Source organism: Amphiura filiformis, chromosome 7 (assembly GCF_039555335.1).
Source record: "Amphiura filiformis chromosome 7, Afil_fr2py, whole genome shotgun sequence".
Lineage (NCBI taxonomy): Eukaryota > Metazoa > Echinodermata > Ophiuroidea > Amphilepidida > Amphiuridae > Amphiura > Amphiura filiformis.
Window position 1 is genome coordinate 17114243 of NC_092634.1, and position 27273 is coordinate 17141515.

Sequence of the window (27273 nt, forward strand, 5' to 3'; positions counted from 1 at the left end):
GTGCATTGAAATCGGCTTCGTGTATCAGCTGAGCTGAGACTGGTAGTGGTATTAAATGCATTGCACACGCCAAGATTTGATATGCAGGATTTATACAATTTGATGGTTTCATGAAACGATTTTTGTTTTGTGAGCATTCAGAGCACGGGATTGCACTCAACAATAGAGATTTTTGGTCAATAATTCTGGTGATCAACTGCTGCATTTCGATCTGAAAATTATAAATTTTCCATCAACTCGTCGCACATTGAAGGGATACTGTCACGCAAAATGCTACAACGGGGGATGAGACAGATAGCGGCTAGGGCTTCTCAAGCTGACCCGGTCATTTCGCTAATCAGGTGTTGCTCATCTGGCGCCTCTGATCCATCTTCATGTAACCCTGATTTTACAAGCCTGCCAAAAGCTCTTGTACCTGGACATCAAGCACTTTGGAATCCTAGAACGAATAAGGTATGGTACCTCAGATACCTCTAATAAATATAATATATTGAATCATAATAATTATAATGATAATTCCTGATAATGTCATTTGGGTCCATTCCAGGTGACACATAGCCAGTAGCGTAGGCCTAGTCAGCCTATTGTGAGGGGCAAATCCAAATTTTCGGGCATTTGTCAATTTTTCGTCCCATTTTTAGTAATTTTAATGATAATTTACTATTTAGCATTCCCATCTTCACCCCTGACAATTCGGGGTGGGAAGTCAATTTCCCTGGCTCCTATGCGCGTAGCGTGGGTCATCATATTGGGGAGGCACCGACCATGATTGGGGGGGGGGCGGGCACAGGCTGTTTTTCAGCAATTCTCGCTATTCGCAATAAGGGCGCCGCCAGCGGTTTGCAATGTAATCGTGATGTATCATGGGAAAAGGTCGACATCAAGTCCGCAAATACTTAATATTACCATGCTATTACATAGGAACACGTGACAATATTTTTTAGTTTGTCAAAATAAAGGTGTTACACGCGAATCGATACTCAATAATACTTAATAATGTGATTTGAAATGTGCACAATTATCGATTTTTCGTAATACCGTTATATTCGATTTGCGTGTAATACCGTTATATGACAACCTTTTACTGATCAACGATTTTCCCATGATACATCACGATTACATCGCAAACCGCTGGCGGCGCCCTTATTGCGAATAGCGAGAATTTTTTCCTATGGGATTTTCTAAATTTTGCAATCGATTGAGGGGGGGCATGTGCCCCTATGACGCTACGCCACTGCTCCTATGGGTGCAACTGGAGCGCCATAGGGGCAAAATTTAGAAAATTCCATAGGAAAATAGCAGAAAAACAGCTTGTACCCCCCCCCCCCCTTCCCACTACGGGTAGGCTCTACTGCACATGACTAGCCGATAGGCCAATGGTGGTGTTTCTGGATTTGGAAGTAAATTTGATATGTATCAGAGTGCTCAATGGCCCTGAACAGGGGGGGTCAATTAATTTTTATTATTTCAAATCTGGAGCCATTGTGTTATGTTGTTGTTAGGCCAAATAAAAATAAAAATATGTTTCTCGTCCGGGTTTTTAAAAATAAGGAGGAGGGGCTTTTTATTTTCTATTTTTTATTGGAAAATGACACTAAATACCTATATTTTGCACCATATTTTGGGTATTCGACATACAGATTGATATCTGAGAAAAAGGAGGAGGCCCTTTTTATTTTATTGTTTTGAGAGGTAGGCCCCTATAGTGATCACAAAACTCTTCTTAAATGATGTATTATGCATTTACAAAGCCATAAAATAAGTTTCAACTTCTGAAACATCTTTTTCAACAAGTTATAACTGAAAGTTTACAAAATAAAAAGAAATTTGAAAAATCTTCAAAAAAGGAGGAGGGCGTGGACGAGAAACATGTATTTTTTTTTACTCGGCCTTATCACTATTTCACGCACTGCAGAGGCAAATCAGTGCAACTTAGTTATATATAAAAATAATATTAATGAGTTCATGATTATATAGATTGGTTTTCATATAGGATTTATGGATATCATATTGCTCGTAAGATAGGCCTATAGTGAGGATGATGTAAAATGTGGAAAATTTTGTCATTAATTTTTTGCTTTAAAAATATAATTCTTTTGTGATCTCTCAAATAAAAAAAACTGATGTTTATTTCAGGGTTCAGCATTTAGTTTACGAGAGCGACAAGCCCTTGGCATACATGGATTGGTTCCCCCGGTTGTAAGCACACCTGAATTACAGGAACAGAAAGTACTTCGCAACATTCGGGGGCAAGCTTCAGATTTGGACAGATATGTGCAGCTGATGGATCTAGTGGTATGGTAAAATATGTGTGTGTGTGTCACTTGGGGGGGGGTTGTTGGGGCAGTGGTTGTACCCCCTGTTTGGTTTTTTTTGTGGGGGCTAAAGATTGGGTAGCAAATTGGGAAGGGGGCCAAAATGAGACCATTTGCCTACACCCCCATGTTGAAATGGAATACCAAGCAAACACAAAACGTTTTCGACATCATTCGCAAAAGGTTATAAAATGTTGTCAGAAAACGGTTAAATGTCAGGTTATATAAAGGGTACATTAATGGTATAAAACGTTTTCATAACATTAAATAACATTTGTTGGTAATTTACTGCACAGCAAACACAAATGTTTTACAGAAAACATTTAAATGTTGGGTTATATAAAGGGTATGAAAACGTTTTAATAACATTCCAAAAACATTTTTGAAAACTTGGTACAAATCATTCTAAACAGAATGTTATTTTGGGGTTAAAAATATTTTGCAAAAATGTTTGCCCAAAATATTTACAATAACGTTTTTTTAAAATGTTTTCATGACCTTTATATAACCCGACATTTAAATGTTATTAAAACGTTTTGTAAAAAACATTTTAAGAACATTTCTGTGTTTGCTGTATGCAAATATTTTAACATGTTATTTAAGTGTTGACAAAATATTTGGACAAAAATGTTTGCAAAAATAGTTTACAATGACATTTCGAAAGTATTTTAAAACTATTGCTGTAGTGTGTTTTCATACAAAACGTTTTAAAACGATTTCATGACCTTTATATAACCCGACATTTTAATGTTATTAAAACGTTTTTACCTAAACCAAAACCCAAAATATAACTTATTTAAAACGTTTTAAAAACGTTTTTTGTGTTTGCTGGGTATTCATTCAATAAATATATTAAGCCTGTGGGGTTCACTCGCATACTATTGTGGTACCCATTTTGTCACAGCATCTCAAACTTTGACCTTAAATGGCATAATCAGGGGTAGCAAATTTCACCCCTTATTGGCGTATTTAGATGTTTGAAATTTTACCCCCTAAATGGCATAAGTCACTAAAACGGACCCCTAAATGGTATAATGACAACTTAACACTGGAACTGTTTTATGTTCGGTTTATTACTTGTGTACTAGAGTACCATCTCCAGAACCATGTCCAGATCAGATGATGAACACTCTGTGAATAAGTGGCCCTTAACGTAGGACGGTTGAATTTACAACCATAAACGTCAAAAGTTACCCTCAAAAAGTACCCTTTTACCTAAAGATGTCGCTGACCGTCAGCAGGTTAAAATTCTACCCTTTTTCAATGTTTTATGGGACGAGCATGCATACCAAATAATATCCCAAGTGAACTCCCCAGAAGACCCTTATTACAGACGTGGCAAATATATTTTGATTAATAAATATCATTCCATCCTGCCTGAAGCACAATGCATGCAGGTCAACCCTAAATAAACTAATTGACACAGAATTTTTTTATTATAATAAGCGGCATCTGATATCAATATATTGTATTGATATATCAGGAGCACTTGACTTTGTTATATTTCATATTGAATAACTGAACTGATGCTTTATTAAGGTAAGGGAAACACCAATATTTGCACCTTTTTAAGACATTATTTTCAAACTCAAACAAAGCAAATATAACTAGAGCGGTTACCGCACCACAGCTGAACCATGGGGCTTATGGTATTATATTGTGGTATACCCACTTTCACCCGAGGGTGATACATTCTTGGGATATCTGATATGAAAAAAATCCAAAATACGAATATTGACCTGAGTCGTATGATGAGTTTCCCTTGAAATTATTTTTATTGTATTCTTTACTTAGTTCTCTTTCATTTGACACCACTCTGGGGTCATACCTTCTTGGCATTTCAAGATATGAGAAGGCCCTAAAACATTTATATTGACCCGGGTCTTATCCCCGGGTCTTATCAGGAGTGTCTCCCATGGGGAATATAATTTTAATGCATTATTTACTTTTTTATTTTTCATTTGACATCACTCAGGGGGTTATACTATCTTGGCATTTCGAGATATGAAAAGAACCCAAAATATGAATATTTACCCAGGTCTTATCAGGAGTGTCACCCCCGGTGGGAAAAATAATTTTAGTACATTCTTTACTTCTTTCTCTTTCATTTGACACCACTCGTGGGCTCATATCATCTTGGCATTTCGAGATATGAAAAGGACCCAAAATATGAATATTAACCCAGGTCCTATGAGGATTGTTACTCCCGGTGGGAAAATTATTTTTTCTTTACTTTTTCTCTTTCATTTGACACCACTACCTTCTTGGCATTTTGAGATACTAAAAGGACCCATATGAATATTGACCCCGGTCTCATGTGGAGTGCCACCCCCGGGTGGGGAAATATTTTGATTATATTCTTTACTTTTTTCTCTTTAATTTGACACCACTTGGGGGTCATACCTTTGTGGCATTTTGAGATATGGCCATTTCAGACCAAATGGTTGGTCAGTGAGTAAGTAAGTAAGATACACTAATGTAGGCTGATACCATTTCATGGTTCAGCAAAAACATAAATTTTCCTCTCCAATGTTAAAATTGTTGGGTCTGAAAAGGATATGAACTATTTTTCTGGTAATATTTGTGTGACATTTGAAATGTTTTGAAAATATTTTGTGTTTGTTGTGAAAAGCCTATAAGGATGTATACAAGGATGTACCACCAAAATGGATGTTTTTCACAACAAATCCATAGACACAGGGAGGGGCGTAGGTTTTTTCTCAGAATATCACTATAGACATGGGTCCATGTTTTGTAAAATCATCAAAAAACAGCAAAAATGGGATAGATTTTTACAAGAAATCCTTTGAAATGGGCCATGGTTAGAACAATATTACCCTAAAAGACCACAATTTAATGTTTTTTGAGTAAATTTGACCCTTAGAAATGGGGTACAGTTTTTGCCTGTAGAGTTTGAGTATCAGGCAACATAGTACCATGCCACAAAACTATTAACTAAAAAATTACCCCTCCCTAAGCTGGGTTGAAAAACTTTGATATGGTTCGTATGATATGATATTGTTATTATTTTCTATTTCACTTCACTTTCAGGAGCGTAATGAGAAGCTATTCTATCGTGTGATATGCAACAACTTGGAGGAGATGATGCCACTTATCTATACACCTACTGTAGGACTGGCATGTCAGAAATATAGCTTCATATATCGCAAACCACAAGGTCTATTCATTACCATACATGACTTGGGACATATCTCTGATATCATTGCAGCATGGCCACAAGATGATGTCAAGGTAATTAAAATATTACCGTAAAACTTTGTCTACAAGCATTATAGGCCTAGACTGATTTTGATGAAGGCTATATTAAAACGAAGCAGCCATAAATATCCCAATGCAATGAATTGGTCTTACAAAAGTACTTGTTTGTGTCAGGGTTCCTGCAGTCCTTGAAAGTCCTTGAATTTGAAAACACCTTTTTAAGGCCTTGAAAGTCCTGGAAATTTGCACAAGGTCCTTGAAAGTTGGAATTTTACCTAATGCATATTTTTGACCAAATTTGTTTATGCAGGTGCAGATTCCTTAAATGGCGTAAAAAGCCGATCTAGTCGTAATTTTATATACTTTCACTTCCATTTTTGTCCTAATGAAAACCGTTCAACACTTCTGATTTTGTTATTAACTGACAGACCCTAATATTTTATGAGCAATTTACCTATGGTTATTTTCTAGGGGAAGGTTGTCCAGGTCACGGTTTATTTTATTTATTTTATTAACACAATTATTTTCCAGAAATATTTTATGAATACCAGTTTTTTGGCATGATTAGATAAGGAAAAAACTACAAACATACTTTTGAGGCTTTTAATGCAACAGATAACTACTCCATATCTATTAAGATGGGTCTTTACCGGGGCCTTTATACTTCGAACTTCGAAAAAAATCAGCGCGGTGACTGGGTTGAGAAATTGAGAGCATAGAAACTGTGGCCTCGTAATGCATAGAGTGTGATCTGCTGTCTGACTGACAAGATTGTTGCTGTGTCAGTATGTTGTTCAGTTGTTGTCCTCAGAAGTAATACAGAAGCTTCTCAACTCTGTCTGTGATTATTTTTCATTTTCAGGCCATAGTTGTAACTGATGGTGAGCGCATATTGGGACTTGGGGACCAAGGGTGTGCCGGCATGGGTATACCAGTCGGGAAACTAGCCCTGTATACAGCAATTGGAGGAGTAAAGCCATGGCAGTGTTTACCCATAGTGTTGGATGTAGGAACTGACAATGAGGTGTGTGTCTAAAATAGTAGAATAAGAAGAAAAAACTAGATTTCAGCATCTCTTTAATTATGCTTTTAACATAATTTTTGTCCTTCAGTCTCAAAGCCCTTGGTAGTTTCAAAAACGAATGTGGAATGCATTTTAAAAGATTTCATTATTTTAAAACTTAATTTTGAATTATTGTGGTTCATTTACACCTTTGAAGTACAAATATCAATTGTTTTATATCTAAACAATGCGTGTATGAGTCAAGTAAATTTTCTTCAAAATATTTCTCAGAATGTTATGATTTTAGCGACATAGCTTTTTTTTAAAGCCTCACAGTGATGGTGAATGCTCCTTTAAGCTGCATTGTGTATTTTGATCTTCTTGTTCTCCTGATTCTCCTGTCACTTCCATGTGGCATTGATAACAGGTGCGACATGTATAGATCTACAGACTTCAAGTTTTGTGTGATTAAATTTTCACACTAACAATTTTCAAGTTTTCTTTAATGTGATGTGATCATGCTAAGTGAGTCGTTTGGCGCTTATTTTGATTGAGAGGTAACTAAAATAACAATAGTCCTTAAATAGCATGACCATTACCATGGAAACGGAATAGAATGTGTGGTTATAAATTTGGCAACATGGCAGAAAAGATTCTCCAGACTCTTCTAAACATTTTGATAATTATGATTTATCTATTTGAAACATCTGTCCAACGATGTGGAAATTTCATGGAGCTGGCCCCTATACTGAATAATAATTTACAACATCATTTATGTTGTATTGCATGAGCAACACTAAAATGACCATATCTCTTGAATGGTAAGTCCAATTGTGGTGGACCTTTCATCAAAATAAAGCTCTAAATATGGCATATTTATTGAACTTAAGGGAGCGATCGTTATTAATGACAAAGGGGGGGAATGGGAAAATTTAGGGGGAACACAAACATTTTTGGGGTCTTTGGGGGAACCTGAAATTTTAGTTGAACCAGGAGGGGGATTGTTAAATTTAAAATGGAGACAATTTGGAAAACAAGGGGGAACGCAAAAATTTTGAGCGGACGCGAGGGGGGAACGCGAAAATTTTTGTCGATATTTTTTCCAAAACGCCCTGCCGTAAATAACGATCGGTCCCTAAAAACAAAAATTTAATGTTCCTCACCAAATCACTCATTTTGCTCACTCACATCACATACATGCCAATAAATCCGTTAGTGTGATTTGATTTTAAGCAATCTTTGAAGAGCATATAAAGTGAAAATTAATTTCACACAAACATTTCTTCTAACAGTAATGTATGTCTATAAATGTAATGATGATATGTGAGTAGATATCTCAGACAGCCAAGCAGCACAGTGAATATGTTAGGTATGGTCGGGTATAATATCATGTGTTGCATGTAATGCAATCAAAGGTCTTATATCATTATAGTTCATTGTTTTCTTATTGTTGCACTGTGGTGAGTTATGTTAAGATATTAACAAGAAAATTTGGTCCATTTTATTTTATGAGCAATTTTAAATGTTTGAATTAAAAATGCATAATAAATATTTCAGAAAAATGGGTTCTTCTTAATATGCCAAAATCAACAGTTTATTACATACTTCAACCTCATCAATATGGATATCAGCAGTATATAGCAGCTTCATCAATACTGATATCAGCAGTAGTTATAGTTACTTCATCAATACGGATATCAGCAGTAGTTAGTTACTTCATCAATACTGATATCAGCAGTAGATAGCAGCTTCATCAATACGGATATCAGCAGTAGTTAGTTACTTCATCAGTATGGATATCAGCAGTAGATAGTTGCGCTTGCTTCATCAATACGGATATCAGCAGTAGATAGCAGCTTCATCAATACTGATATCAGCAGTAGATAGCTACTTCATCAATACTGATATCAGCAGTAGATAGCAGCTTCAGCAATATGAATATCAGCAGCAGATAGCAGCTTCCTAAATAATGATATCAGCAGTAGATAGTTACTTCATCAATACTGATATCAGCAGTAGATAGCTACCTCATCAATACGAATATCAGCAGTAGATAGCAGCTTCATCAATACTGATATCAGCAGTAGATAGCTACTTCATCAATACTGATATCAGCAGTAGATAGCAGCTTCAGCAATATGAATATCAGCAGCAGATAGCAGCTTCTACTTCATCAATACTGATATCAGCAGTAGACAGGTACGTCATCAATACCAATGTCAGCAGTAAACAGTTACTTCATCAATAACCTACCAGTATATCAGCAGTAGACATTGCTACTTCATCCATACCAACTACTTCATTAAAACCAACATTAGCAGTAGAACGCTACTTTTATCAATACCAATATCAGCAGTAGATAGCTAGTTTATCAATACCAATATGTGACCGTTCGCGGCGAATGAGCCGTAAATTCCTCCCCCGGTCAATTTTGTTTTATTTCATGTTTAAAAAATAAACATCATAAACTTAAAAATGGTATATCATTTGACTTCAATCGATATCCAGAAGCGGGGTTATGGTTTGTTAAACTTTGCTCCTTCAACAAAATTATAGCTTTTTACGTTTTTACATGTGTCTGTTTTTCCACATTGCTGGCAATAAATATCAAACAGTCATAATTGGCGGTCATTTCAAATCATCCCCAAGTCAACGAGGTTTAAGAAAGTTCTCTCATTGTTAATTGTTGGTTATGCATACCTGAACAAAATACAATGCCTGGTAACCCACCACTTGAACAGGATTTAGCAAAAGCAAACAAAGACCAGAGCTATTAAAGGTTCTATAGCCATCTAAGGTAGAAGCTTATTATCCACTTCAACAATAGGAATATTGATTAGTTTTTGACTATTAAAATGAGACAGATGTCGGCCCAGCTTAAGTTACCGATGAATACGACCTTTGTACACATTTTATACCGTAACTCAGAATACAATTTAGGGAATTTACGGCTCATTTGTGATGCCGGGTCACATATCAGCATTAGACAGGTACCATATCAGTACCAATATCAATAGTAGACAGCTACTTCATCAATACCAATATCAGCAGTAGACAGCTACTTCATTAATACCAATATCAGTAGTAGATAGCTACTTCATCAATACCAATATCAGCAGTAGACAGCTACTTCATCAATACCAATATCAGCAGTAGACAGCTACTTCATCAAGACCCATATCAGCAGTACACAGCTACTTCATCAATACCAATATCAGCAGTAGACAGCTACTTCATCAATACCAATATCGGCAGTAGACAGCTACTTCATCAATACCAATATCAGCAGAAGACAACAATTTCATCAATACCAATATCAGCAGTAGACAGCTATACTTCATCAATACTATTATCAGCAGTAGCAAGCTACTTCAGCAATACAGATATATTAGCAGTAGATACCTACATCGCCAATACCAATATCTTCAGTAGATATCTAATTTGTCATACAAAGCATTTTAATTATTTTCATTTATGAATGGAGGCCATTTGTTTACTGATACTAAATCAACAGACTTGTTTGTCTTGATTAACAAGTGTGAATTGTTTTTGCCAAATGTTTTGTATATTGTCTTAAACTCTTGTTATCATATTTCATAGAAATTGTTGAACGACCCTCTTTACATTGGTCTAAGACAAAAGAGAGATAGAAGTGAGAAATATGATCAACTTATTGATGAATTCATGAAGGCTGTTGTCAGCAGGTAAGTTTCAATATGAAATATTCTGAGACTGGCTAGCACTCCTGCTACAGCCACTGATGCTGTCCCTGTATCCAGGCCCGTACGCAGGGGGTGCGGGGTGCGAATCAGGGTTTTTACCCTTTTTTGGACAAAAAAGGTCCACATTTTGGGAAGAAAGTCCACTTTTCACAAAATTGCCCCCCTCCCCTTGGAAAAAATCCACTTTTTCAAAATCAGCACCCCCCAAATGAAATCCTGCGTACGGGCCTGCCTGTATCCATGGAAATAAAACAAACACAAAACTGTACATTTGCTGCAAATATAATGCATCCTGATTTTTTGGCAAATATGTGTCTGAAGTAGATGATTGATAACCTAAACATAAGCCAAATGTTTCCAAAATAATTTTGCATAATTATCAGGCTAGGTTAATCCTTTAATCTTAACATTGACCAAATATTAAATTAAATGCTACATTTTGCAGAAAACCCCATTGAATTTGGACAACCAGTTCAAAAGATATGAGCAGTTAAAGAGTTTCCAAAACCATAAGAAAAGGAAATACTTCATTTGTTTGGCTATATCTCAAAATCGATATTTTCGACTTCCGGCTGATTTTGCTTGATCACATCACATATCGCTCATTCTACAAAATCCGGTGCCAATAGCCTTTTTTCCATTCTTTGGTCCACAAATACTTTGTCGAGCATTTAGGGCATCAAATGTGTTGTTTTGTTGGTAGAACTCAACGAGATCTACACGGACATATATAGTTTTCCATACTTTAAATGCTTTCTTCAGCCTGATTAACCCTTGCAAAGGCTCAAAAATCGCTAAAAATGCGTTTCCACTGCTCAAGTGTCACATCTAGCCCTGAATATTTTCTTTGAATAAATGCGATTTCTTTACATATTTGTTGTTTTTTAATTAGATAACGCACCATCATATTGTTTATCAACATTATTTTTTAGTGATTAAAACGTCTTTGTGTAATTCTAAAATAAATTGCACTTTCCACCAAAACGCTGTGAGCTCGTTACCCTTTTTAACACACGTTATTGGAAAGAAGTAAAACAGAGGTATCAATGTAATTTGTGGTTTTGAAAGGAAACACTCATAGGTTTTAAAATCACAGTAAAAATCGTGATGCTGTAGCATTTTGGCATAGAAATGTTGTCAACATTGAAATTTCGACCGACCATGTTAAGATTGGTGAGCTACGTTACCAGAATTCTATAGTATGCACTTGTATTACATGTACTTCCTAATAATATGTGAAAGCTACCAGTGGTCGAACCCCATTTATATTAGAATTAACCGACATAACGTTCTAACGTTCGCAAATCACATCAAAAACATTAAAAACCCATGAACTACGTTACTGTGAGCTACGTTACACACTCATTTACGCATCTTTAAAACTTCTATGAAATGGTGAATTCGGGTTTACATTTCACTCAAGTGATCTTTAGTTTGCTTTTTATGACCTTGGATTGAGTAAAACCAGCCCATTTTGTAGCCGGTAACGTAGCTCACATTACATTAAGTTTTAATGTTAAAAAACATCATGACCTCCTGAAAGAAAAATATGCAAGTGGTGTTGGCAATCTTTTACATATGAAAGTAGTGATACATTTACTCTTAAAAAACACAAAAAGCAGGTATTTTTGAACAACTTTTATTTTTTCAATTTTTACAGTGGATTGGCACCCGATTTTGTAGAATTAGCGATATTATTTGTACTTGATTAATTATGCAAGTGTGTCAGTTCATAATAATGAATTTCAAGCAGCATATCTCACTTTTGATTTCATGTAATTGTTATTGCAGATATAGTTATAATTGTCTGATCCAGTTTGAAGACTTTGCTAATAACAATGCATTCAGGCTATTGGAAAAGTATCGCCATGAGTACTGCACCTTTAATGATGATATCCAAGGTGAGAGGAATTTAGAGAATAGAATAATTAGAAGGCTTGCTTGTGTTAAAATACATTTGTGACATGTCAGATTAGTGCTAAAGCCTAAAGCAGTATTCAGACTTTTTATTGTACGTACAATATTGTATGCAACATATCGACGTTGTTTAATCTATTGCCATTCTATTTCCAGTAATGTTTAAGTTCTAACGAATGTTTGATGACGTAAAATCGATAATATATTTCTACTAGATATTACATGTAACATATTATCGATTTTTCGTCATCAAACATTCGTTAGAACTTAAACATTACTGGAAATAGAATGGCAATAGATTAAATAACGAGATATGTTGCATACAATATTGTACGCATAATACTGGAGTCTGTGGAGCGCTTTAAATTCTGGATCTCATGTTTGATACAGCTAGATAATGGTGAAACAAACATTGCCAATTTAACTAGATGCTATTTCAAACATAGTCAAGATGTCTAAAGCAGTATTCAGACTTTTTATTGTACGTAAAATATTGTATGCAACATATCTACGTTGTTTAATCTATTACCATTCTATTTCCAGTAATGTTTAAGTTCTAACGAATGTTTGATGACGTAAAATCGATAATATATTTCTACTAGATATTACATGTAACATATTATCGATTTTTCGTCATCAAACATTCGTTAGAACTTAAACATTACTGGAAATAGAATGGCAATAGATTAAATAACGTAGATATGTTGCATACAATATTGTACGTCTAATACTCGGAGTCTGTGGAGCGCTTAAGGCAATAGAAACAATTAGTTTGATCTTTCTATCGACCATCAATGCTTGGTCGATCCTTATTATTTATGAAATCAATTAATTTACTATTATTAATTGTGATAAATAGTACTTTGTGCCTGTTTTTGTCCAATATAAATTTAGCATTAATTCTTATTAATTAGTTGATAGTTCACTAATAACAAGCCTCGAAGCAGCATTGACGTTCGATCAAAAGATGGAACAAATATGTTTCTCAGGCGCGTGCCTGGCGGGCTTTGGGGCTGCAGCCCCGGTCTTAAAAAAAAAAAAGAGGGAGAGAGAGAGAGAGAGAGAAGGAGAAGGAAGAGAGGGAGTGAGTGGCATAGCCAGTGGGGGCAGGGGGCATATTACCCCCTAAAATCAGAAGGGGAGAAAAAAGTGCCCCCAAAGTGGATCCATAGGCCTATTTCACAAATTTTGAAGGAAATTTGAACACATTTTATAGCCACTTTGTCGGTCAAATTTCCCGAGAATGGAGCTGAATGGAAAATATTCCTATAAATAGATGCATATAATAGGCCTATGCTCCAAAATAACCAATAATAATGTAAAAATGTTGCACCAAATGACTTCATTTAGGCTTTGATTGCGAGTTATTGATCATGTGTGTTCATATAAAACTAAAATTCGCGGCTCAGTTGGAAATCGGTTAAAATATAATACTCCGAAAATAACCAATAAATGTGTAAAGATGTTGCACCAAATGCTCCACTGGGGCTTTCACTCAAAAAATGTCTAATTCTGAGGAGCACATCCCCCTCAGGCACCCCCTGTCGCACAAGTGCGGCTGCGGCGCTGGCGCCCCGATGTTAAACCTGAAACATTTTTCGTTCAGACTTCAGCTCCCCGGGGCCCGGTTTCTGGGCACGTCCCTGGTTTCTGGCACCTAAAGTAATTTAGTTTGAGTTCTTTTTGGCTCAATCAGGGAACATGTGTTAAAATCCATCTTTATGTTTGTTTTGTTTCCATGGATACAGGGACAGCATCAGTGGCTGTAGCTGGAGTGCTAGCCAGTCTCAGAATAACAGGCACAAAACTCAAAGACAATACATTTGTCTTTCAAGGGGCTGGGGAGGTAAGATTGAAGAAGTTGTGTCATTATTCAGAATAACAAACCTTCAGAGTATTGACCCTTTGGAATATTGAATTTTCGGAGTAATGAACCTTTGGAAACTCAACCCTTTGGAATAACAAACCATGACCAGAATGACTTGATTACTACAAGTGATATTTTATCATGTTTTTTTGTAAAGTCCCCACTTGTTTCATTAAAATTAATAAAACTGATATGATTGTATGGAGAATTTTGTTATCTGCAGATTGTCACGACAATTATGTTTGCATGTGCATGGTCAGGAACTCATTGATTATAGTAGTTATCCCATAATGAAATGGTGCATGATGGTGATGATGTTGATGATGATGATGACGATGATGATGTTGATGATGATCATGGTGATATTGACATTGGCAAACAATGATGCTGATGATATTGATAGAGAAAATAATGATGATCGTGATGATGATGATGTCAATAATGATGAAGATAAAATATCAACAACAAGAAGGACGGAATGATGTGATGATACTGCAGATGCAGACAAGGAGGAGCAAACTTTAGATATATAGATTTACAAAATAATTTTAAAGATTCAAATTCCTTCTCTTGTTATTTCCAGGCCTCTCTAGGCATTGCCAATCTGATAGTAGCAGCAATGGTTGAAGAAGGACTGTCCATAGAAGAAGCTAGGAAGAGGATGTGGATGGTGGATTCTAGGGGACTTATTGTCAAGGTTAGTAGGCCTATAGGCCTATGTATTAAAATTTGTTTGGTTTATTTAAGGCGGAAATTATTTGTCTTTTGTTACTGTGTGCGTTAATTAAGTCCCAGCTCACGCTCGCGTAAATTCACATAAGCGTGCGCTAGTCACGCATTACGCAACGCACATATAGCGTAAGCATTGCGCCCAACAGCATGTAAGCCAATCTATATCAATACACAGTGTTATGGGTCTTATTTTTTCCGCCTTATAATAAGCCGAACAAACTATAATATTGTTATTCATAAGTATCTATTGGTATGGTTCAAGAACTTTAGAAGGACTGTCTCTAGAAGAAGCCATGAAAAGGATGGAGACGGTGGATTTCAGGGGACTTATTGTAAAGCTTATAGTAGTATAGTCTTGTGTATATAGAGGCCTTGCATGTGATGTATCATCCCGTAAATATGGCGGACTACTCAAATGCATTCAAGAGGGCGCACCACCAAATCACTCCACGATTTATGTACCAGTGAAATTCGGTTAAAATAGTCCACCGCTTATTTGAGCTTGTTCCGGCTTTATTTTCAAAACGTATAGTCAAAATTTGCCCATTTTCAGCTCATTTGGTTCCGGCAAGTGTCTACATGACAAAATATGAGAAAAATTCCCAATGTTTTATTTCAGAGATGTAGTTTTGGCGCGAATTTGGACAATGTCCGGTTTAGAAAATTGAGTGATTTTTTAAGGGTAAATTTGCACACTTTTTTTTTGCGGCAAAATAGCAAAAAAAGTAGATGGTCACCAATGTATTCTGTTTAAAGAATAATATTCTATACATGATTAGCTTTAATTTGATACCAAATTTGATAGCTGAGTTACGTTTTTGAACTGCTGAGCGCGTTCCAAAAGTGCGTCTTTCCCTGTGTATTTCAATGGCGCATTTAATGGTGGTGCGCTCTCTTATAACAGGCTTTCAATGTGTGTTGGGGGTGTACGCGCTTCTGTACAAAAAGCGCCTAGAAAAAGGGCGGAAGTTTTAATAAATCATTTTATTTCATTCGCAAACGCTTTAGATGACTTTTGTGATTAATTTTAGGAATATATTTTTTTAATTCATCCAAAAAATACAAGTCTGTGACGTTAAGAAAAGCATGAAAAATCACTTTCGTGAGTGTTTTTGCTGTAGATTTATACCAGATCAGAATAACGCATAAAAAATTGGATTTTTGCTTCAATTGCCAATATCAGTAGGCCTTGTTTTGAAGACAGGGAAAGAGAGGGGGGGGGGTACTTTGACATAATTATGTAAATAGGCCTATATTGAAGATATTCAAAACATGAATATACACATTTTGTACTTTTCACAACTAAAAAATTGAAATTAGAAAGTATCTTTTGGCATCAAACATTCAATTTTCTGTCCAGCATCTGCAAAACTCTGTGTGTTGATGAACATGTTGAAATTTGGGTCTTTTGGTGACTCCGAGCTGATTTTTGGAACACCATTTCTTCCGAACGGAATGTCGCAGAGGGATGAAATCTTGCAAAATGACTAGAAACTGTCTCTAGTTTACCTTAAAAAGTAAAAAATTGGATTTTGATAACTATTGACGTTTATAAGAGGGCGCACCACCAAATCACTCCACGATTTATGTACCAGTGAAATTCGGTTAAAATAGTCCACCGCTTATTTGAGCTTGTTCGGCTTTATTTTCAAAACGTATAGTCAAAATTTGCCCATTTTCAGCTCATTTGGTTCCGGCAAGTGTCTACATGACAAAATATGAGAAAAATTCCCAATGTTTTATTTCAGAGATGTAGTTTTGGCGCGAATTTGGACAATGTCCGGTTTCGAAAATTGAGTGATTTTTTAAGGTTAAATTTGCACACTTTTTCTTTGCGGCAAAATAGCAAAAAAAGTAGATGGTCACCAATGTATTCTGTTTAAAGAATAATATTCTATACATGATTAGCTTTAATTTGATACCAAATTTGATAGCTGAGTTACGTTTTTGAACTGCTGAGCGCGTTCCAAAAGTGCGTCTTTCCCTGTGTATTTCAATGGCGCATTTAATGGTGGTGCGCTCTCTTATAACAGGCTTTCAATGTGTGTTGGGGTGTACGCGCTTCTGTACAAAAAGCGCCTAGAAAAAAGGCGGAAGTTTTAATAAATCATGTTGGTTCATTCGAAAACACTTTAGATGACTTTTGTGATTAATTTTAGGAATATTTTTTTTAATTCATCCAAAAAATACAAGTCTGTGACGTTAAGAAAAGAATGAAAAATCACTTTCGTGAGTGTTTTTGCTGTAGATTTATACCAGATCAGAATAACGCATAAAAAATTGGATTTTTGCTTCAATTGCCAATATCAGTAGGCCTTGTTTTGAAGACAGGGAAAGAGAGGGGGGGGGGTACTTTGACATAATTATGTAAATAGGCCTATATTGAAGATATTCAAAACATGAATATACACATTTTGTACTTTTCACAACTAAAAAATTGAAATTAGAAAGTATCTTTTGGCATCAAACATTCAATTTTCTGTCCAGCATCTGCAAAACTCTGTGTGTTGATGAACATGTTGAAATTTGGGTCTTTTGGTGACTCCGAGCTGATTTTTGGAACACCATTTCTTCCGAACGGAATGTCGCAGAGGGATGAAATCTTGCAAAATGACTAGAAACTGTCTCTAGTTTACCTTAAAAAGTAAAAATTGGATTTTGATAACTATTGGCGTTTATAAGAGGGCGCACCACCAAGGCACTCCACGATTTATGTACCAGTGAAATTCGGTTAAAATAGTCCACCGCTTATTTGAGCTTGTTCGCTTTATTTTCAAAGCGTATAGTCAAAATTTGCCCATTTTCAGCCCATTTGGTTCCGGCAAGTGTCTACATGACAAAATATGAGAAAAATTCCCAATGTTTTATTTCAGAGATGTAGTTTTGGCGCGAATTTGGACAATGTCGGTTTCAAAATTGAGTGATTTTTAAGGTTAAATTTGCACACTTTTTTTTTTGCGGCAAAATAGCAAAAAAAGTAGATGGTCACCAATATATTCTGTTAAAAGAATAATATTCTATACATGATTAGCTTTAATTTGATACCAAATTTGATAGCTGAGTTACGTTTTTGAACTGCTGAGCGCGTTCCAAAAGTGCGTCTTTCCCTGTGTATTTCAATGGCGCATTTAATGGTGGTGCGCTCTCTTATAACAGGCTTTCAATGTGTGTTGGGGGTGTACGCGCTTCTGTACAAAAAGCGCCTAGAAAAAGGGCGGAAGTTTTAATAAATCATTTTATTTCATTCGCAAACGCTTTAGATGACTTTTGTGATTAATTTTAGGAATATATTTTTTTAATTCATCCAAAAAATACAAGTCTGTGACGTTAAGAAAAGCATGAAAAATCACTTTCGTGAGTGTTTTTGCTGTAGATTTATACCAGATCAGAATAACGCATAAAAAATTGGATTTTTGCTTCAATTGCCAATATCAGTAGGCCTTGTTTTGAAGACAGGGAAAGAGAGGGGGGTACTTTGACATAATTATGTAAATAGGCCTATATTGAAGATATTCAAAACATGAATATACACATTTTGTACTTTTCACAACTAAAAAATTGAAATTAGAAAGTATCTTTTGGCATCAAACATTCAATTTTCTGTCCAGCATCTGCAAAACTCTGTGTGTTGATGAACATGTTGAAATTTGGGTCTTTTGGTGACTCCGAGCTGATTTTTGGAACACCATTTCTTCCGAACGGAATGTCGCAGAGGGATGAAATCTTGCAAAATGACTAGAAACTGTCTCTAGTTTACCTTAAAAAGTAAAAAAGTGGATTTTGATAACTATTGACGTTTATAAGAGGGCGCACCACCAAATCACTCCACGATTTATGTACCAGTGAAATTCGGTTAAAATAGTCCACCGCTTATTTGAGCTTGTTCGGCTTTATTTTCAAAGCGTATAGTCAAAATTTGCCCATTTTCAGCTCATTTGGTTCGCAAGTGTCTACATGACAAAATATGAGAAAAATTCCCAATGTTTTATTTCAGAGATGTAGTTTTGGCGCGAATTTGGACAATGTCCGGTTTGAAAATTGAGTGATTTTTAAGGTTAAATTTGCACACTTTTTCTTTGCGGCAAAATAGCAAAAAAAGTAGATGGTCACCAATGTATTCTGTTTAAAGAATAATATTCTATACATGATTAGCTTTAATTTGATACCAAATTTGATAGCTGAGTTACGTTTTTGAACTGCTGAGCGCGTTCCAAAAGTGCGTCTTTCCCTGTGTATTTCAATGGCGCATTTAATGGTGGTGCGCTCTCTCAACAAAAGCATGATTGCAATCTACCGTGACAGTTCGTCTCACACACATAACCCTGCACTACGATAGGTTGATGACAACATTTGATTGAATGGACTGCACTCCGCCATAACTACGGTGAAGGACACCGGCTCAAAGCCTTTGTTTGGAGCCAATCGATAATTTCATGCAGGGCCTCTATTAGTAAGTTATTATTTATCAGCTTCTCTATATCTTCCATATGCAAAATACATGCTATAGATGTCTATTAATTCATTTCATATTATGTATAATTGAAATTACAGAATAGAGCATCGGGTGGAATAACTGAACACAAGGCTCACTTTGCTCATGACCATGAACACATCGCTGATATAGGTCAGATTGTGAAGGCATTGAAACCAACAGCTCTCATAGGTTGGTACATTATATTAGCTTTGTTGAATTTATGTGATTCTACCCAAAGGTTTGTCTCAGAAGATGGGCATGTAGTTTATAAAATTCACAGCGTTTCTAGGTTTTTGAGAGATTTTTCCTTTCTTATTTAGTCATCAGAACGCAAAAAATTGGAAGCAGCAAAAAAGTGGCCCAAAAATGCAGTGGAAAAGATAAAAGAATTTCACATAGCCTATTTTAACTTCAACAAAACTTGTATGTTTCAACAACACCTGTTGTCTTTATCAACACTTGATGGGTACTACCCATTGGGTAGTGACTGCTAGTAGTAGTTCCAGCATTGATCTTGGAGTTACCAGTTGGGGTTTTCTCCAAGGGATTTTTTAGATCCCTGTTTCAGAAACTCATCATATTATGTGAGATAGTTGGTAATGTCCTTCATCCCTATTCATGGTGGAGGGGCACCACCATGTGTGCCCTAACAGTAGTGCCATAACAGTACCATGGAAAGTGCACAAATTTGAATATATTAAGGCCTAATATAATTTATTGCCAAGTTAAGGGAAGGGGTATGAACGTTTGGACAGTATTTATTGTGGGACATTAGAGCACATCAGACATATTGAATTGCATTCTGTATACGAAGAATGTCATTCTGATATCAAATAATTTTGATTTTTTGAAATTCGCAATGTAATACACATTTTATGGCAAATCATTAAAATTGATATTTTTGATATTTAACAGTACTTGAAGTAAACTTTATAAATCTGATGATTTATACTTAAGCGTGTATGTAGGTGGGATGAAAAGCCGATGATCAATTGAAAATTTTGACCTTTTGTATTGAAGATATGGATTTTTTCCCCAAACACCAAAACAAATTAGGTCTTTTTGGGAAAAAAATCCATATCTTCAATATGAAAGGTCAAAATTTTCAATTGATCGTCAGCTTTTCCTCCCAGCTACATACACTTTAAGAATATATCATTAGATTTATAAAATTTACTTCAAGGACTGTTATATATCAAAAATTTGAAAAATATCAAATTTTTATAATTTGTCATAAAATTTGTATTATATCGTGATTTTCAAAAATGAAAATTATTTGATATCAGAAAGACATGCTTCGTATTCAGAATGCAATTCGACACGCCTGAGGTGCTCTCATGTTCCATAAAAAATACTGTCGAAACGCTCAAAACGCTCATTCCAGATCCCTTAATAATCCAGGCAAATCTCCACTGGGCCATCTTATGATGCACTCCAACCTTAATTGTTCACCTCTGAATATAATTTATGGGTTTTTTTTCACACACCAAAATAATTTTACGGTCATTTCTATCGTGTGTGCTTCTCTTCTAGGTGCTGCTGCGATAGCTGGCGTATTCACTGAAGAAATCTTGCGAGACATGGCATCCTTCAATGCGAAACCTATCATCTTTGCATTGAGTAACCCCACTAGTAAAGCTGAGTGCACTGCTGAACAGGCATACAAATATACAGATGTAAGCTAGTAATCCAACGAGGTAGAAACAGAGAGTACCAACTCTGCCATGTTTGCATGTCACTCATGGAGGGCAAATAGTGTACCTCTCAATGAGGTAGAGCCAGAGAGTACCAACTCTGCCATGTTTGCATGTCACTCATGGAGGGCAAATAGTGTACCTCTCAATGAGGTAGAGCCAGAGAGTACCAACTCTGCCATGTTTGCATGTCACTCATGGAGGGCAAATAGTGTACCTCCCAATGAGGTAGAACCAAAGAGTACCAACTCTGTCATGTTTACTTGTCACTCATGGAGGGTAAATAGTGTACCTCTCAATGAGGTAGAACCAAAGAGTACAGACTCTGCCATGTTTGTGTGTCACTCATGGAGGGCAAATAGTGATAAAAGTGCCAAAATTACAGACATGAACATTTTCAGTGTTTTAGCTGATTTCAGCGTGTTTTGTTATTGTTTTTGTGTTTTTCAGCCTATTTCTGAATCAGATTCACTGAAAATGGTATAAAAAAAAACCCCATGATTTTTAGTGTTTTTATTTGAATACCAGTTTTCATGCCTGAAATTAAGCGCTGAGTGCGCAAACTTTTGTAATGCTCAAGCTTAACTAAAGATGCAAATAATTATTCAATTTTTGGCTGTTGCTCTCGGCCCTGTTTTTATCATGTTTGTTTTTGTTTATGAAAACCACAACACTGACATCGCACTGGCCACTAAGATACAAAATAATGTTATTTTCCATAATTCACATAAATCACACAAGTATAAATTTTAAAAAACAAAGCAAAAGCAATATGGTAGTTTGCATTATCTCTAGACACTGAAATAAAGAAACGCCTCACACCAATTTTTGGACATCTTGTCAGTCATTCAGAAAAAATTGTTACGTTCACTCTGAATGCTAGACTGACGAGGAATGAGCTCTTAGCGCCAATCTTGCGCTGAGGGCCTGGCCGCGAAACTATCACATGACTTCACTACGGAAGGCAATATCAGTCGCGAGATAATTTTATGTTTCAATCGACGAGCGAATTAAACTGTATTTGCGCACAAAGGATTTAAATCCTGGACCCAATATCAATTGGCCAATGGGAGAAGCAGGCATATTAAGGGAACAACCCAAAAGCCCTATAAACGAAAGTCCTTTCGTTAGTGGGGAGGGGGTCAGAAAGTCCGATTACGTTTGTAAAAAAATAGTTAAAACATCGGTCAAACTTGATCTTTTTTTAAGGAATTAATAAATCATTTTCCAAATTTTTTTTCCGAAGTACGATATTGACATTTTACACTAGTTTCTTCAAAATTATTTCAAATCAATATGGAGTGCAGTACTCGCAACCGGCAGCGTCATTTTTAAAGCAGCTGTCCCAGCAAACACAAGACGTTTTTACACGTTTTAAACATGTTATATTTTGGGGTTTTGGTTTTGGTAAAAACGTTTTAATAACATTAAAATGTCGGGTTATATCAGGGAACTTCGATATCTGGGAATTGCGACTGAAATAGATGACGATTCACACAAGTGGTATATCATCTCTACGAACTGAATAAGCCTTTTTGAAATATGGCGTGCACAAAAGGAGAGGCCGTACTTTGAAGTGATTAAAATCTTTTGTCAATACAAAAGGTCAGTTTATTTCCCGGCATTTGGTCACATTTATCAATATGATAAAATATATTTAATACATTTTATGGTACTAGAACTATTCTACAGTAAATCAGTTATACCAAGTAACTGATGAGGCATAGTGATATTAATATCTTCCTATCACAAGGCGTGGCTTTTTACTTCCACAAATGGCAGTAGTGGTATATCATCTCTTCTCAAATTGTGACCTAGGTCCTGACATTTAACCTGACTTGAGCATTCTCACCCCCTGGTTACTAGTATATAAAGGTCATGAAAACGTTATGTATGAAAACTACAAAACTATTTCTACAATGTTTCCAAAATGTTATTGTAAAATATTTTGTTAAGAACATTATGTTAGAATATTTGCAGGAGGTTATCAAAAAATGTTTTAAAATGTTTAATATGAAAACATTTTTTACCCCTTATATAACCCGACATTTAAACGTTTTCTGGCAACCTTTTCTAATCTTTGGCGAATGATGTCAAAAACGTTTTGTGTTTGATACCACATTCTTTTTTATTTTAAAATCCAGCAAGTCCTATTTTTTCCGTGCCAAAAAGATAATGAAGAAAAATATTTTAAAATAGAATGCATAAACGTGATCAATATCCTAGCTTTGTCACACCCCTCCACATCCCCATACACCATAGCGACGGTCCCTGTATCCTATAATATACGTGTTGGAATTTTCGATATTTGTCACTTACGTTAGAGGGGAGGGGGGAGGGGGTTAGCCTTCTAACGAAAGGACTTTCGTTTATAGGGCTTCATCGAACTTTTGGGTTGTTCCCTAACCAATAAGGGTAATGTTTATCTGTTTTTTTGTGCATAGACTTTTGTACCATTGCTGTTACCTGTGTGCAATATGTAAGAAACTTCACAGGTTATATCCCGGTTATATCAGTTTATAGCAATACGAGTAACCAAAAACAAACTATTTTCATTATTTTTTTTTCAGTATCGAGCAGTATTTGCCAGTGGAAGTCCATTTGATCCTGTCACAACTCCAGGCGGCAAGACCCTAATACCAGGCCAGGGTAACAATGCCTATGTGTTTCCAGGCATAGGACTGGGTGTGACCTTGTTTGGTGTCAGGCATGTTAGTTATAATATGTTCCTGGAAGCTTCTAAGGTAATATTATAATTTAATTACGGATCTTTGATGAACAAATGTGACATGATCTGGTCCATGGGGGCACGGCGGGCCAAAGGCAGCAAACTGGAAATTGAGATAAAGGCAAAAAAACCCAATAAAATACATAAGAAACTAGACATCACAAAACTTCATAACTTAGAACCAAGTATGCTAGACCTTACATGTTTTTAGTCTAATGTTAGTATAAGGTAGTAATTTTCAAAAATGCATCCTTTGGCCCATGGACCAGATTGTGTCACAAATACACATTTGAGACTTGGGTGAGTAAGTGAGTTTCTCTAACATTTAACAAACTGTGCCTCAGTAACAGTAGGCCCCTAGTCATTGTTTAAGTTGTACCAGGTAGCTGTAAAAGACAGAAAAAAGAAAAGGCAAAAAAGTTGACAATTTTAATAAAATATACTGAAATATTAAAAAACCTACTTTTGATAAGTGTCACATAATTCGAACCATTTTGCCAAATGTTTTTACATCACCATGTAAATACTTTGATGAAGAAACATCACTTATGAGTGATCACATTCAATAATATTTTTTATCATTATGTTAATTCTTTACAGGCATGTGCCGAGCTTGTCACTGATAAAGATCTGGCTGAAGGACGTGTTTACCCACCACTCAAAGATGTCCGTGAAGTATCCATCAAAATAGCCATACGCACTGCAGAATATGCATACGAGAAGAACTTAACTTCCCTGTACCCAAAACCACCGGACATGGAAGCTTTTATTCGGCGTCATATGTATCATTATGATTATCTGAATTATGAGCCCGAGTTCTATGATTGGCCATCACAATAGGTATGGAGCCGGAGTTCTATAAATAATTGGTCATCGCATTGGGAATGGCGTTTGTTCCATTGGGCAATATTCAAGTTGAAATCCATACACCCCCTATGGAATACACAACCTTAATTTCCCATACAGGGGGTGTAGAATCAAATGGAGTCACCCAGTCAGGTACCCCATTTGAAATTTACACTCCCTCAGGGTGGATGATTAAGATCATGTCTTTCATAGAGGGCATATATTTTCAGATGGGATAGCCCATTTGTAGAGAGAAATCATGCAAATCCTAAGCTTGTTTCCTCCTTAATTTTAATTTATTTTTTTCAGTTAAGGCTCAATAATATTATAAACTTAAAACTTATGGTTGAGACTTTCTGTTATGCAACACCCTCTATTTCTATTCTATTACCACAAAATAGTGCAATTTAAAGTGAAAACATCACTTTTTGTCCCCTCCCCCCTAAATATTTTTTAAAAGTTGTTTACTTCAAGGTGGAGTGCATATGTGCATCCACAGCGCAAGTGACAGTGCATATCGTGGCAATATTGTACACGTAACCAAGCATAATGTATGTGTAGAATGTATTACACTTGACACATTGCAGAATAATGAGCTCTCATGTGACGTGATCTTTTTTTGACCAATCACAGGTTGTGAGGATAATAGAAGTAAAAATAAAAATGTATTTGGTCCAACTAAATAAGACTTTTTCCTGTTATATTCCAGTATTTCAAATAGTCCAATTTTTGGCGTTATCACCTAATAACAAGAACCAAAGCATGCTGATGATAGCAATAATATTGTTACCTGTGTATTTTGCAAAATCTGATTTTTGCTCTTTGTAAAAGCTTTGCTGCCGTAACTAAAATTCTTAGTGAGAAACCCTCCGAAAAAGTCAATAGCATTTAGCATTGCAATTCCATATCGTGCCATCCTTAGGCACCAGAAACAAATTTGTTCGATCTTTGGATCGACCGTCGATGCTGCTTTGATGCTTGTTATTAATGAACTTTCAACTAATTAATCAGAATTAATGCTAAATTTATATTGGCCAATATCACTTCAGGTATAAATTACTATTTTATCAGGATTAACAATAGTAAATTAATTGATTTCATAAATAATAAGGATTGACCAAGTATTGATGGTCAATTGAAAGATTGAAGTAATTTGTTTCTATTGCCTTAGTGGATGTGCATTTGAAGGTGCCCATTTTCTCTCAAACAGCATTCAAAAGTACCGTTTAATTATTTCTGTGTACATTATATAGCTCACTGAAATCATGTAATCTTGCCACATATTTATTACTTAGAATGTGATACATGTTTACTTAGCTCCAAGCATTTATTTTTCTACCAATAGAGTTCCTGCTTCTGTTTTTATGTACATTTTATAGAATAACAAATCAAATGGTTTTAAGGATAGTCACACCTGGTAAAAAGTGGTGATATAAAATGATTACTTCGTTTGTGAGGTTAAAAGATAGTTCAAATCATGGTCAATGTTGATTTTTTTTCAGTAGTTGAAAAAAAACCAACTGTTATGTGATGTATATACTTGATCTGTAACACACAAACAATCAATAACGCACAACTTGTATTATATTATATTATATTATATTATAGTGATGCACATCATACAGGGTGTATCAAAATTATTAGTACCCATCAATTTTGATATTTATTGAACAGCCTGCCTCTTCCAAATACAACATTGGATACTCTTGATAAGTCCAGAATGTTTAGTTTATGACTTGTTTTACAATTAATCTTCAAATTATTCGGATGTTATTTTGAATATTGTTGTGTCAGTCTTATCCATTATCAATGAAAACTGGTGGGTACCAATCATTTTGATACAGCTTGTAGCTATGCAGTTATTCATGTGCTGCATTTATTGATGAATAGGTCTGACGCAGATACAAAGCTTGCAGTGGCGCATCCCCGAGATGGATCCAACAATCCTTTTTAGGCACACTACTCACATACGCACCCCCACAATATGCATGCAAACCCACTCCTTGCTGTATCAACTGCTGCATATGAGAAATAATTGCTTTATCTTGAGACTATTTTACTCTAGCATTGTCTGGTCTGCCTCGTCTCAAGTTGAGAGTAGAACTACGCATGTGTATAAGCCTGCAGGATTAGGTTAGTGAGCATGAATCGAATCTGACAATGCCAAATCCAACATAGTGATCTGAAGAACTCTATCTAAAGCAGTATTCAGACTTTTTATTATGTACGTACAATATTGTATGCAACATATCTACGTTGTTTAATCTATTGCCATTCTATTTCCAGTAATGTTTAAGTTCTAACGAATGTTTGATGACGTAAAATCGATAATATATTTCTGCTAGATATTGTATGTAACATATTATCGATTTTTCGTCATCAAACATTCGTTAGAACTTAAACATTACTGGAAATAGAATGGCAATAGATTAAATAACGTACATATATTGTACATACAATATTGTACGCATACAATACTCGGAGTCTGAAGCGCTTAAGTAGTTTTCAACATTTCAAGATTATGTTTGTAGCATTGAGGGAGGGTCGATCGGCCATGAAATGATACTAGATTTGTTTATGACTTCATTGATCTTTGGGTTGTGCCATAGATGTGTGCTCTCATTGATTCACATTATTTCCAGTGTAAATGTCTGGTAGACAGTGCAGTGCTGTATTTATCCAAATCAATCCATTTTCAAAGAGGATTAGATTTGATAGCCCATAAATTAATAATGTAAACTGCACAATTTTTCACT

The 27273-nt window shown here is 35.6% G+C and overlaps 1 protein-coding gene across 1 annotated transcript; it reads left to right on the forward strand.

Moving 5' to 3' along the window:
- LOC140156814 (NADP-dependent malic enzyme-like) lies at positions 1-26776 on the forward strand. The gene is made up of 12 exons (XM_072179799.1): positions 1-453; positions 2137-2295; positions 5367-5567; positions 6397-6558; positions 10138-10241; positions 12051-12160; positions 13925-14022; positions 14627-14740; positions 19327-19438; positions 20783-20925; positions 23514-23687; positions 24272-26776. The coding sequence occupies exons 1-12, from the start codon at positions 271-273 to the stop codon at positions 24509-24511; spliced, it is 1800 nt and encodes a 599-aa protein (XP_072035900.1). The 5' UTR covers positions 1-270; the 3' UTR covers positions 24512-26776.
- The last annotated feature ends 497 nt before the right edge of the window (positions 26777-27273 follow it).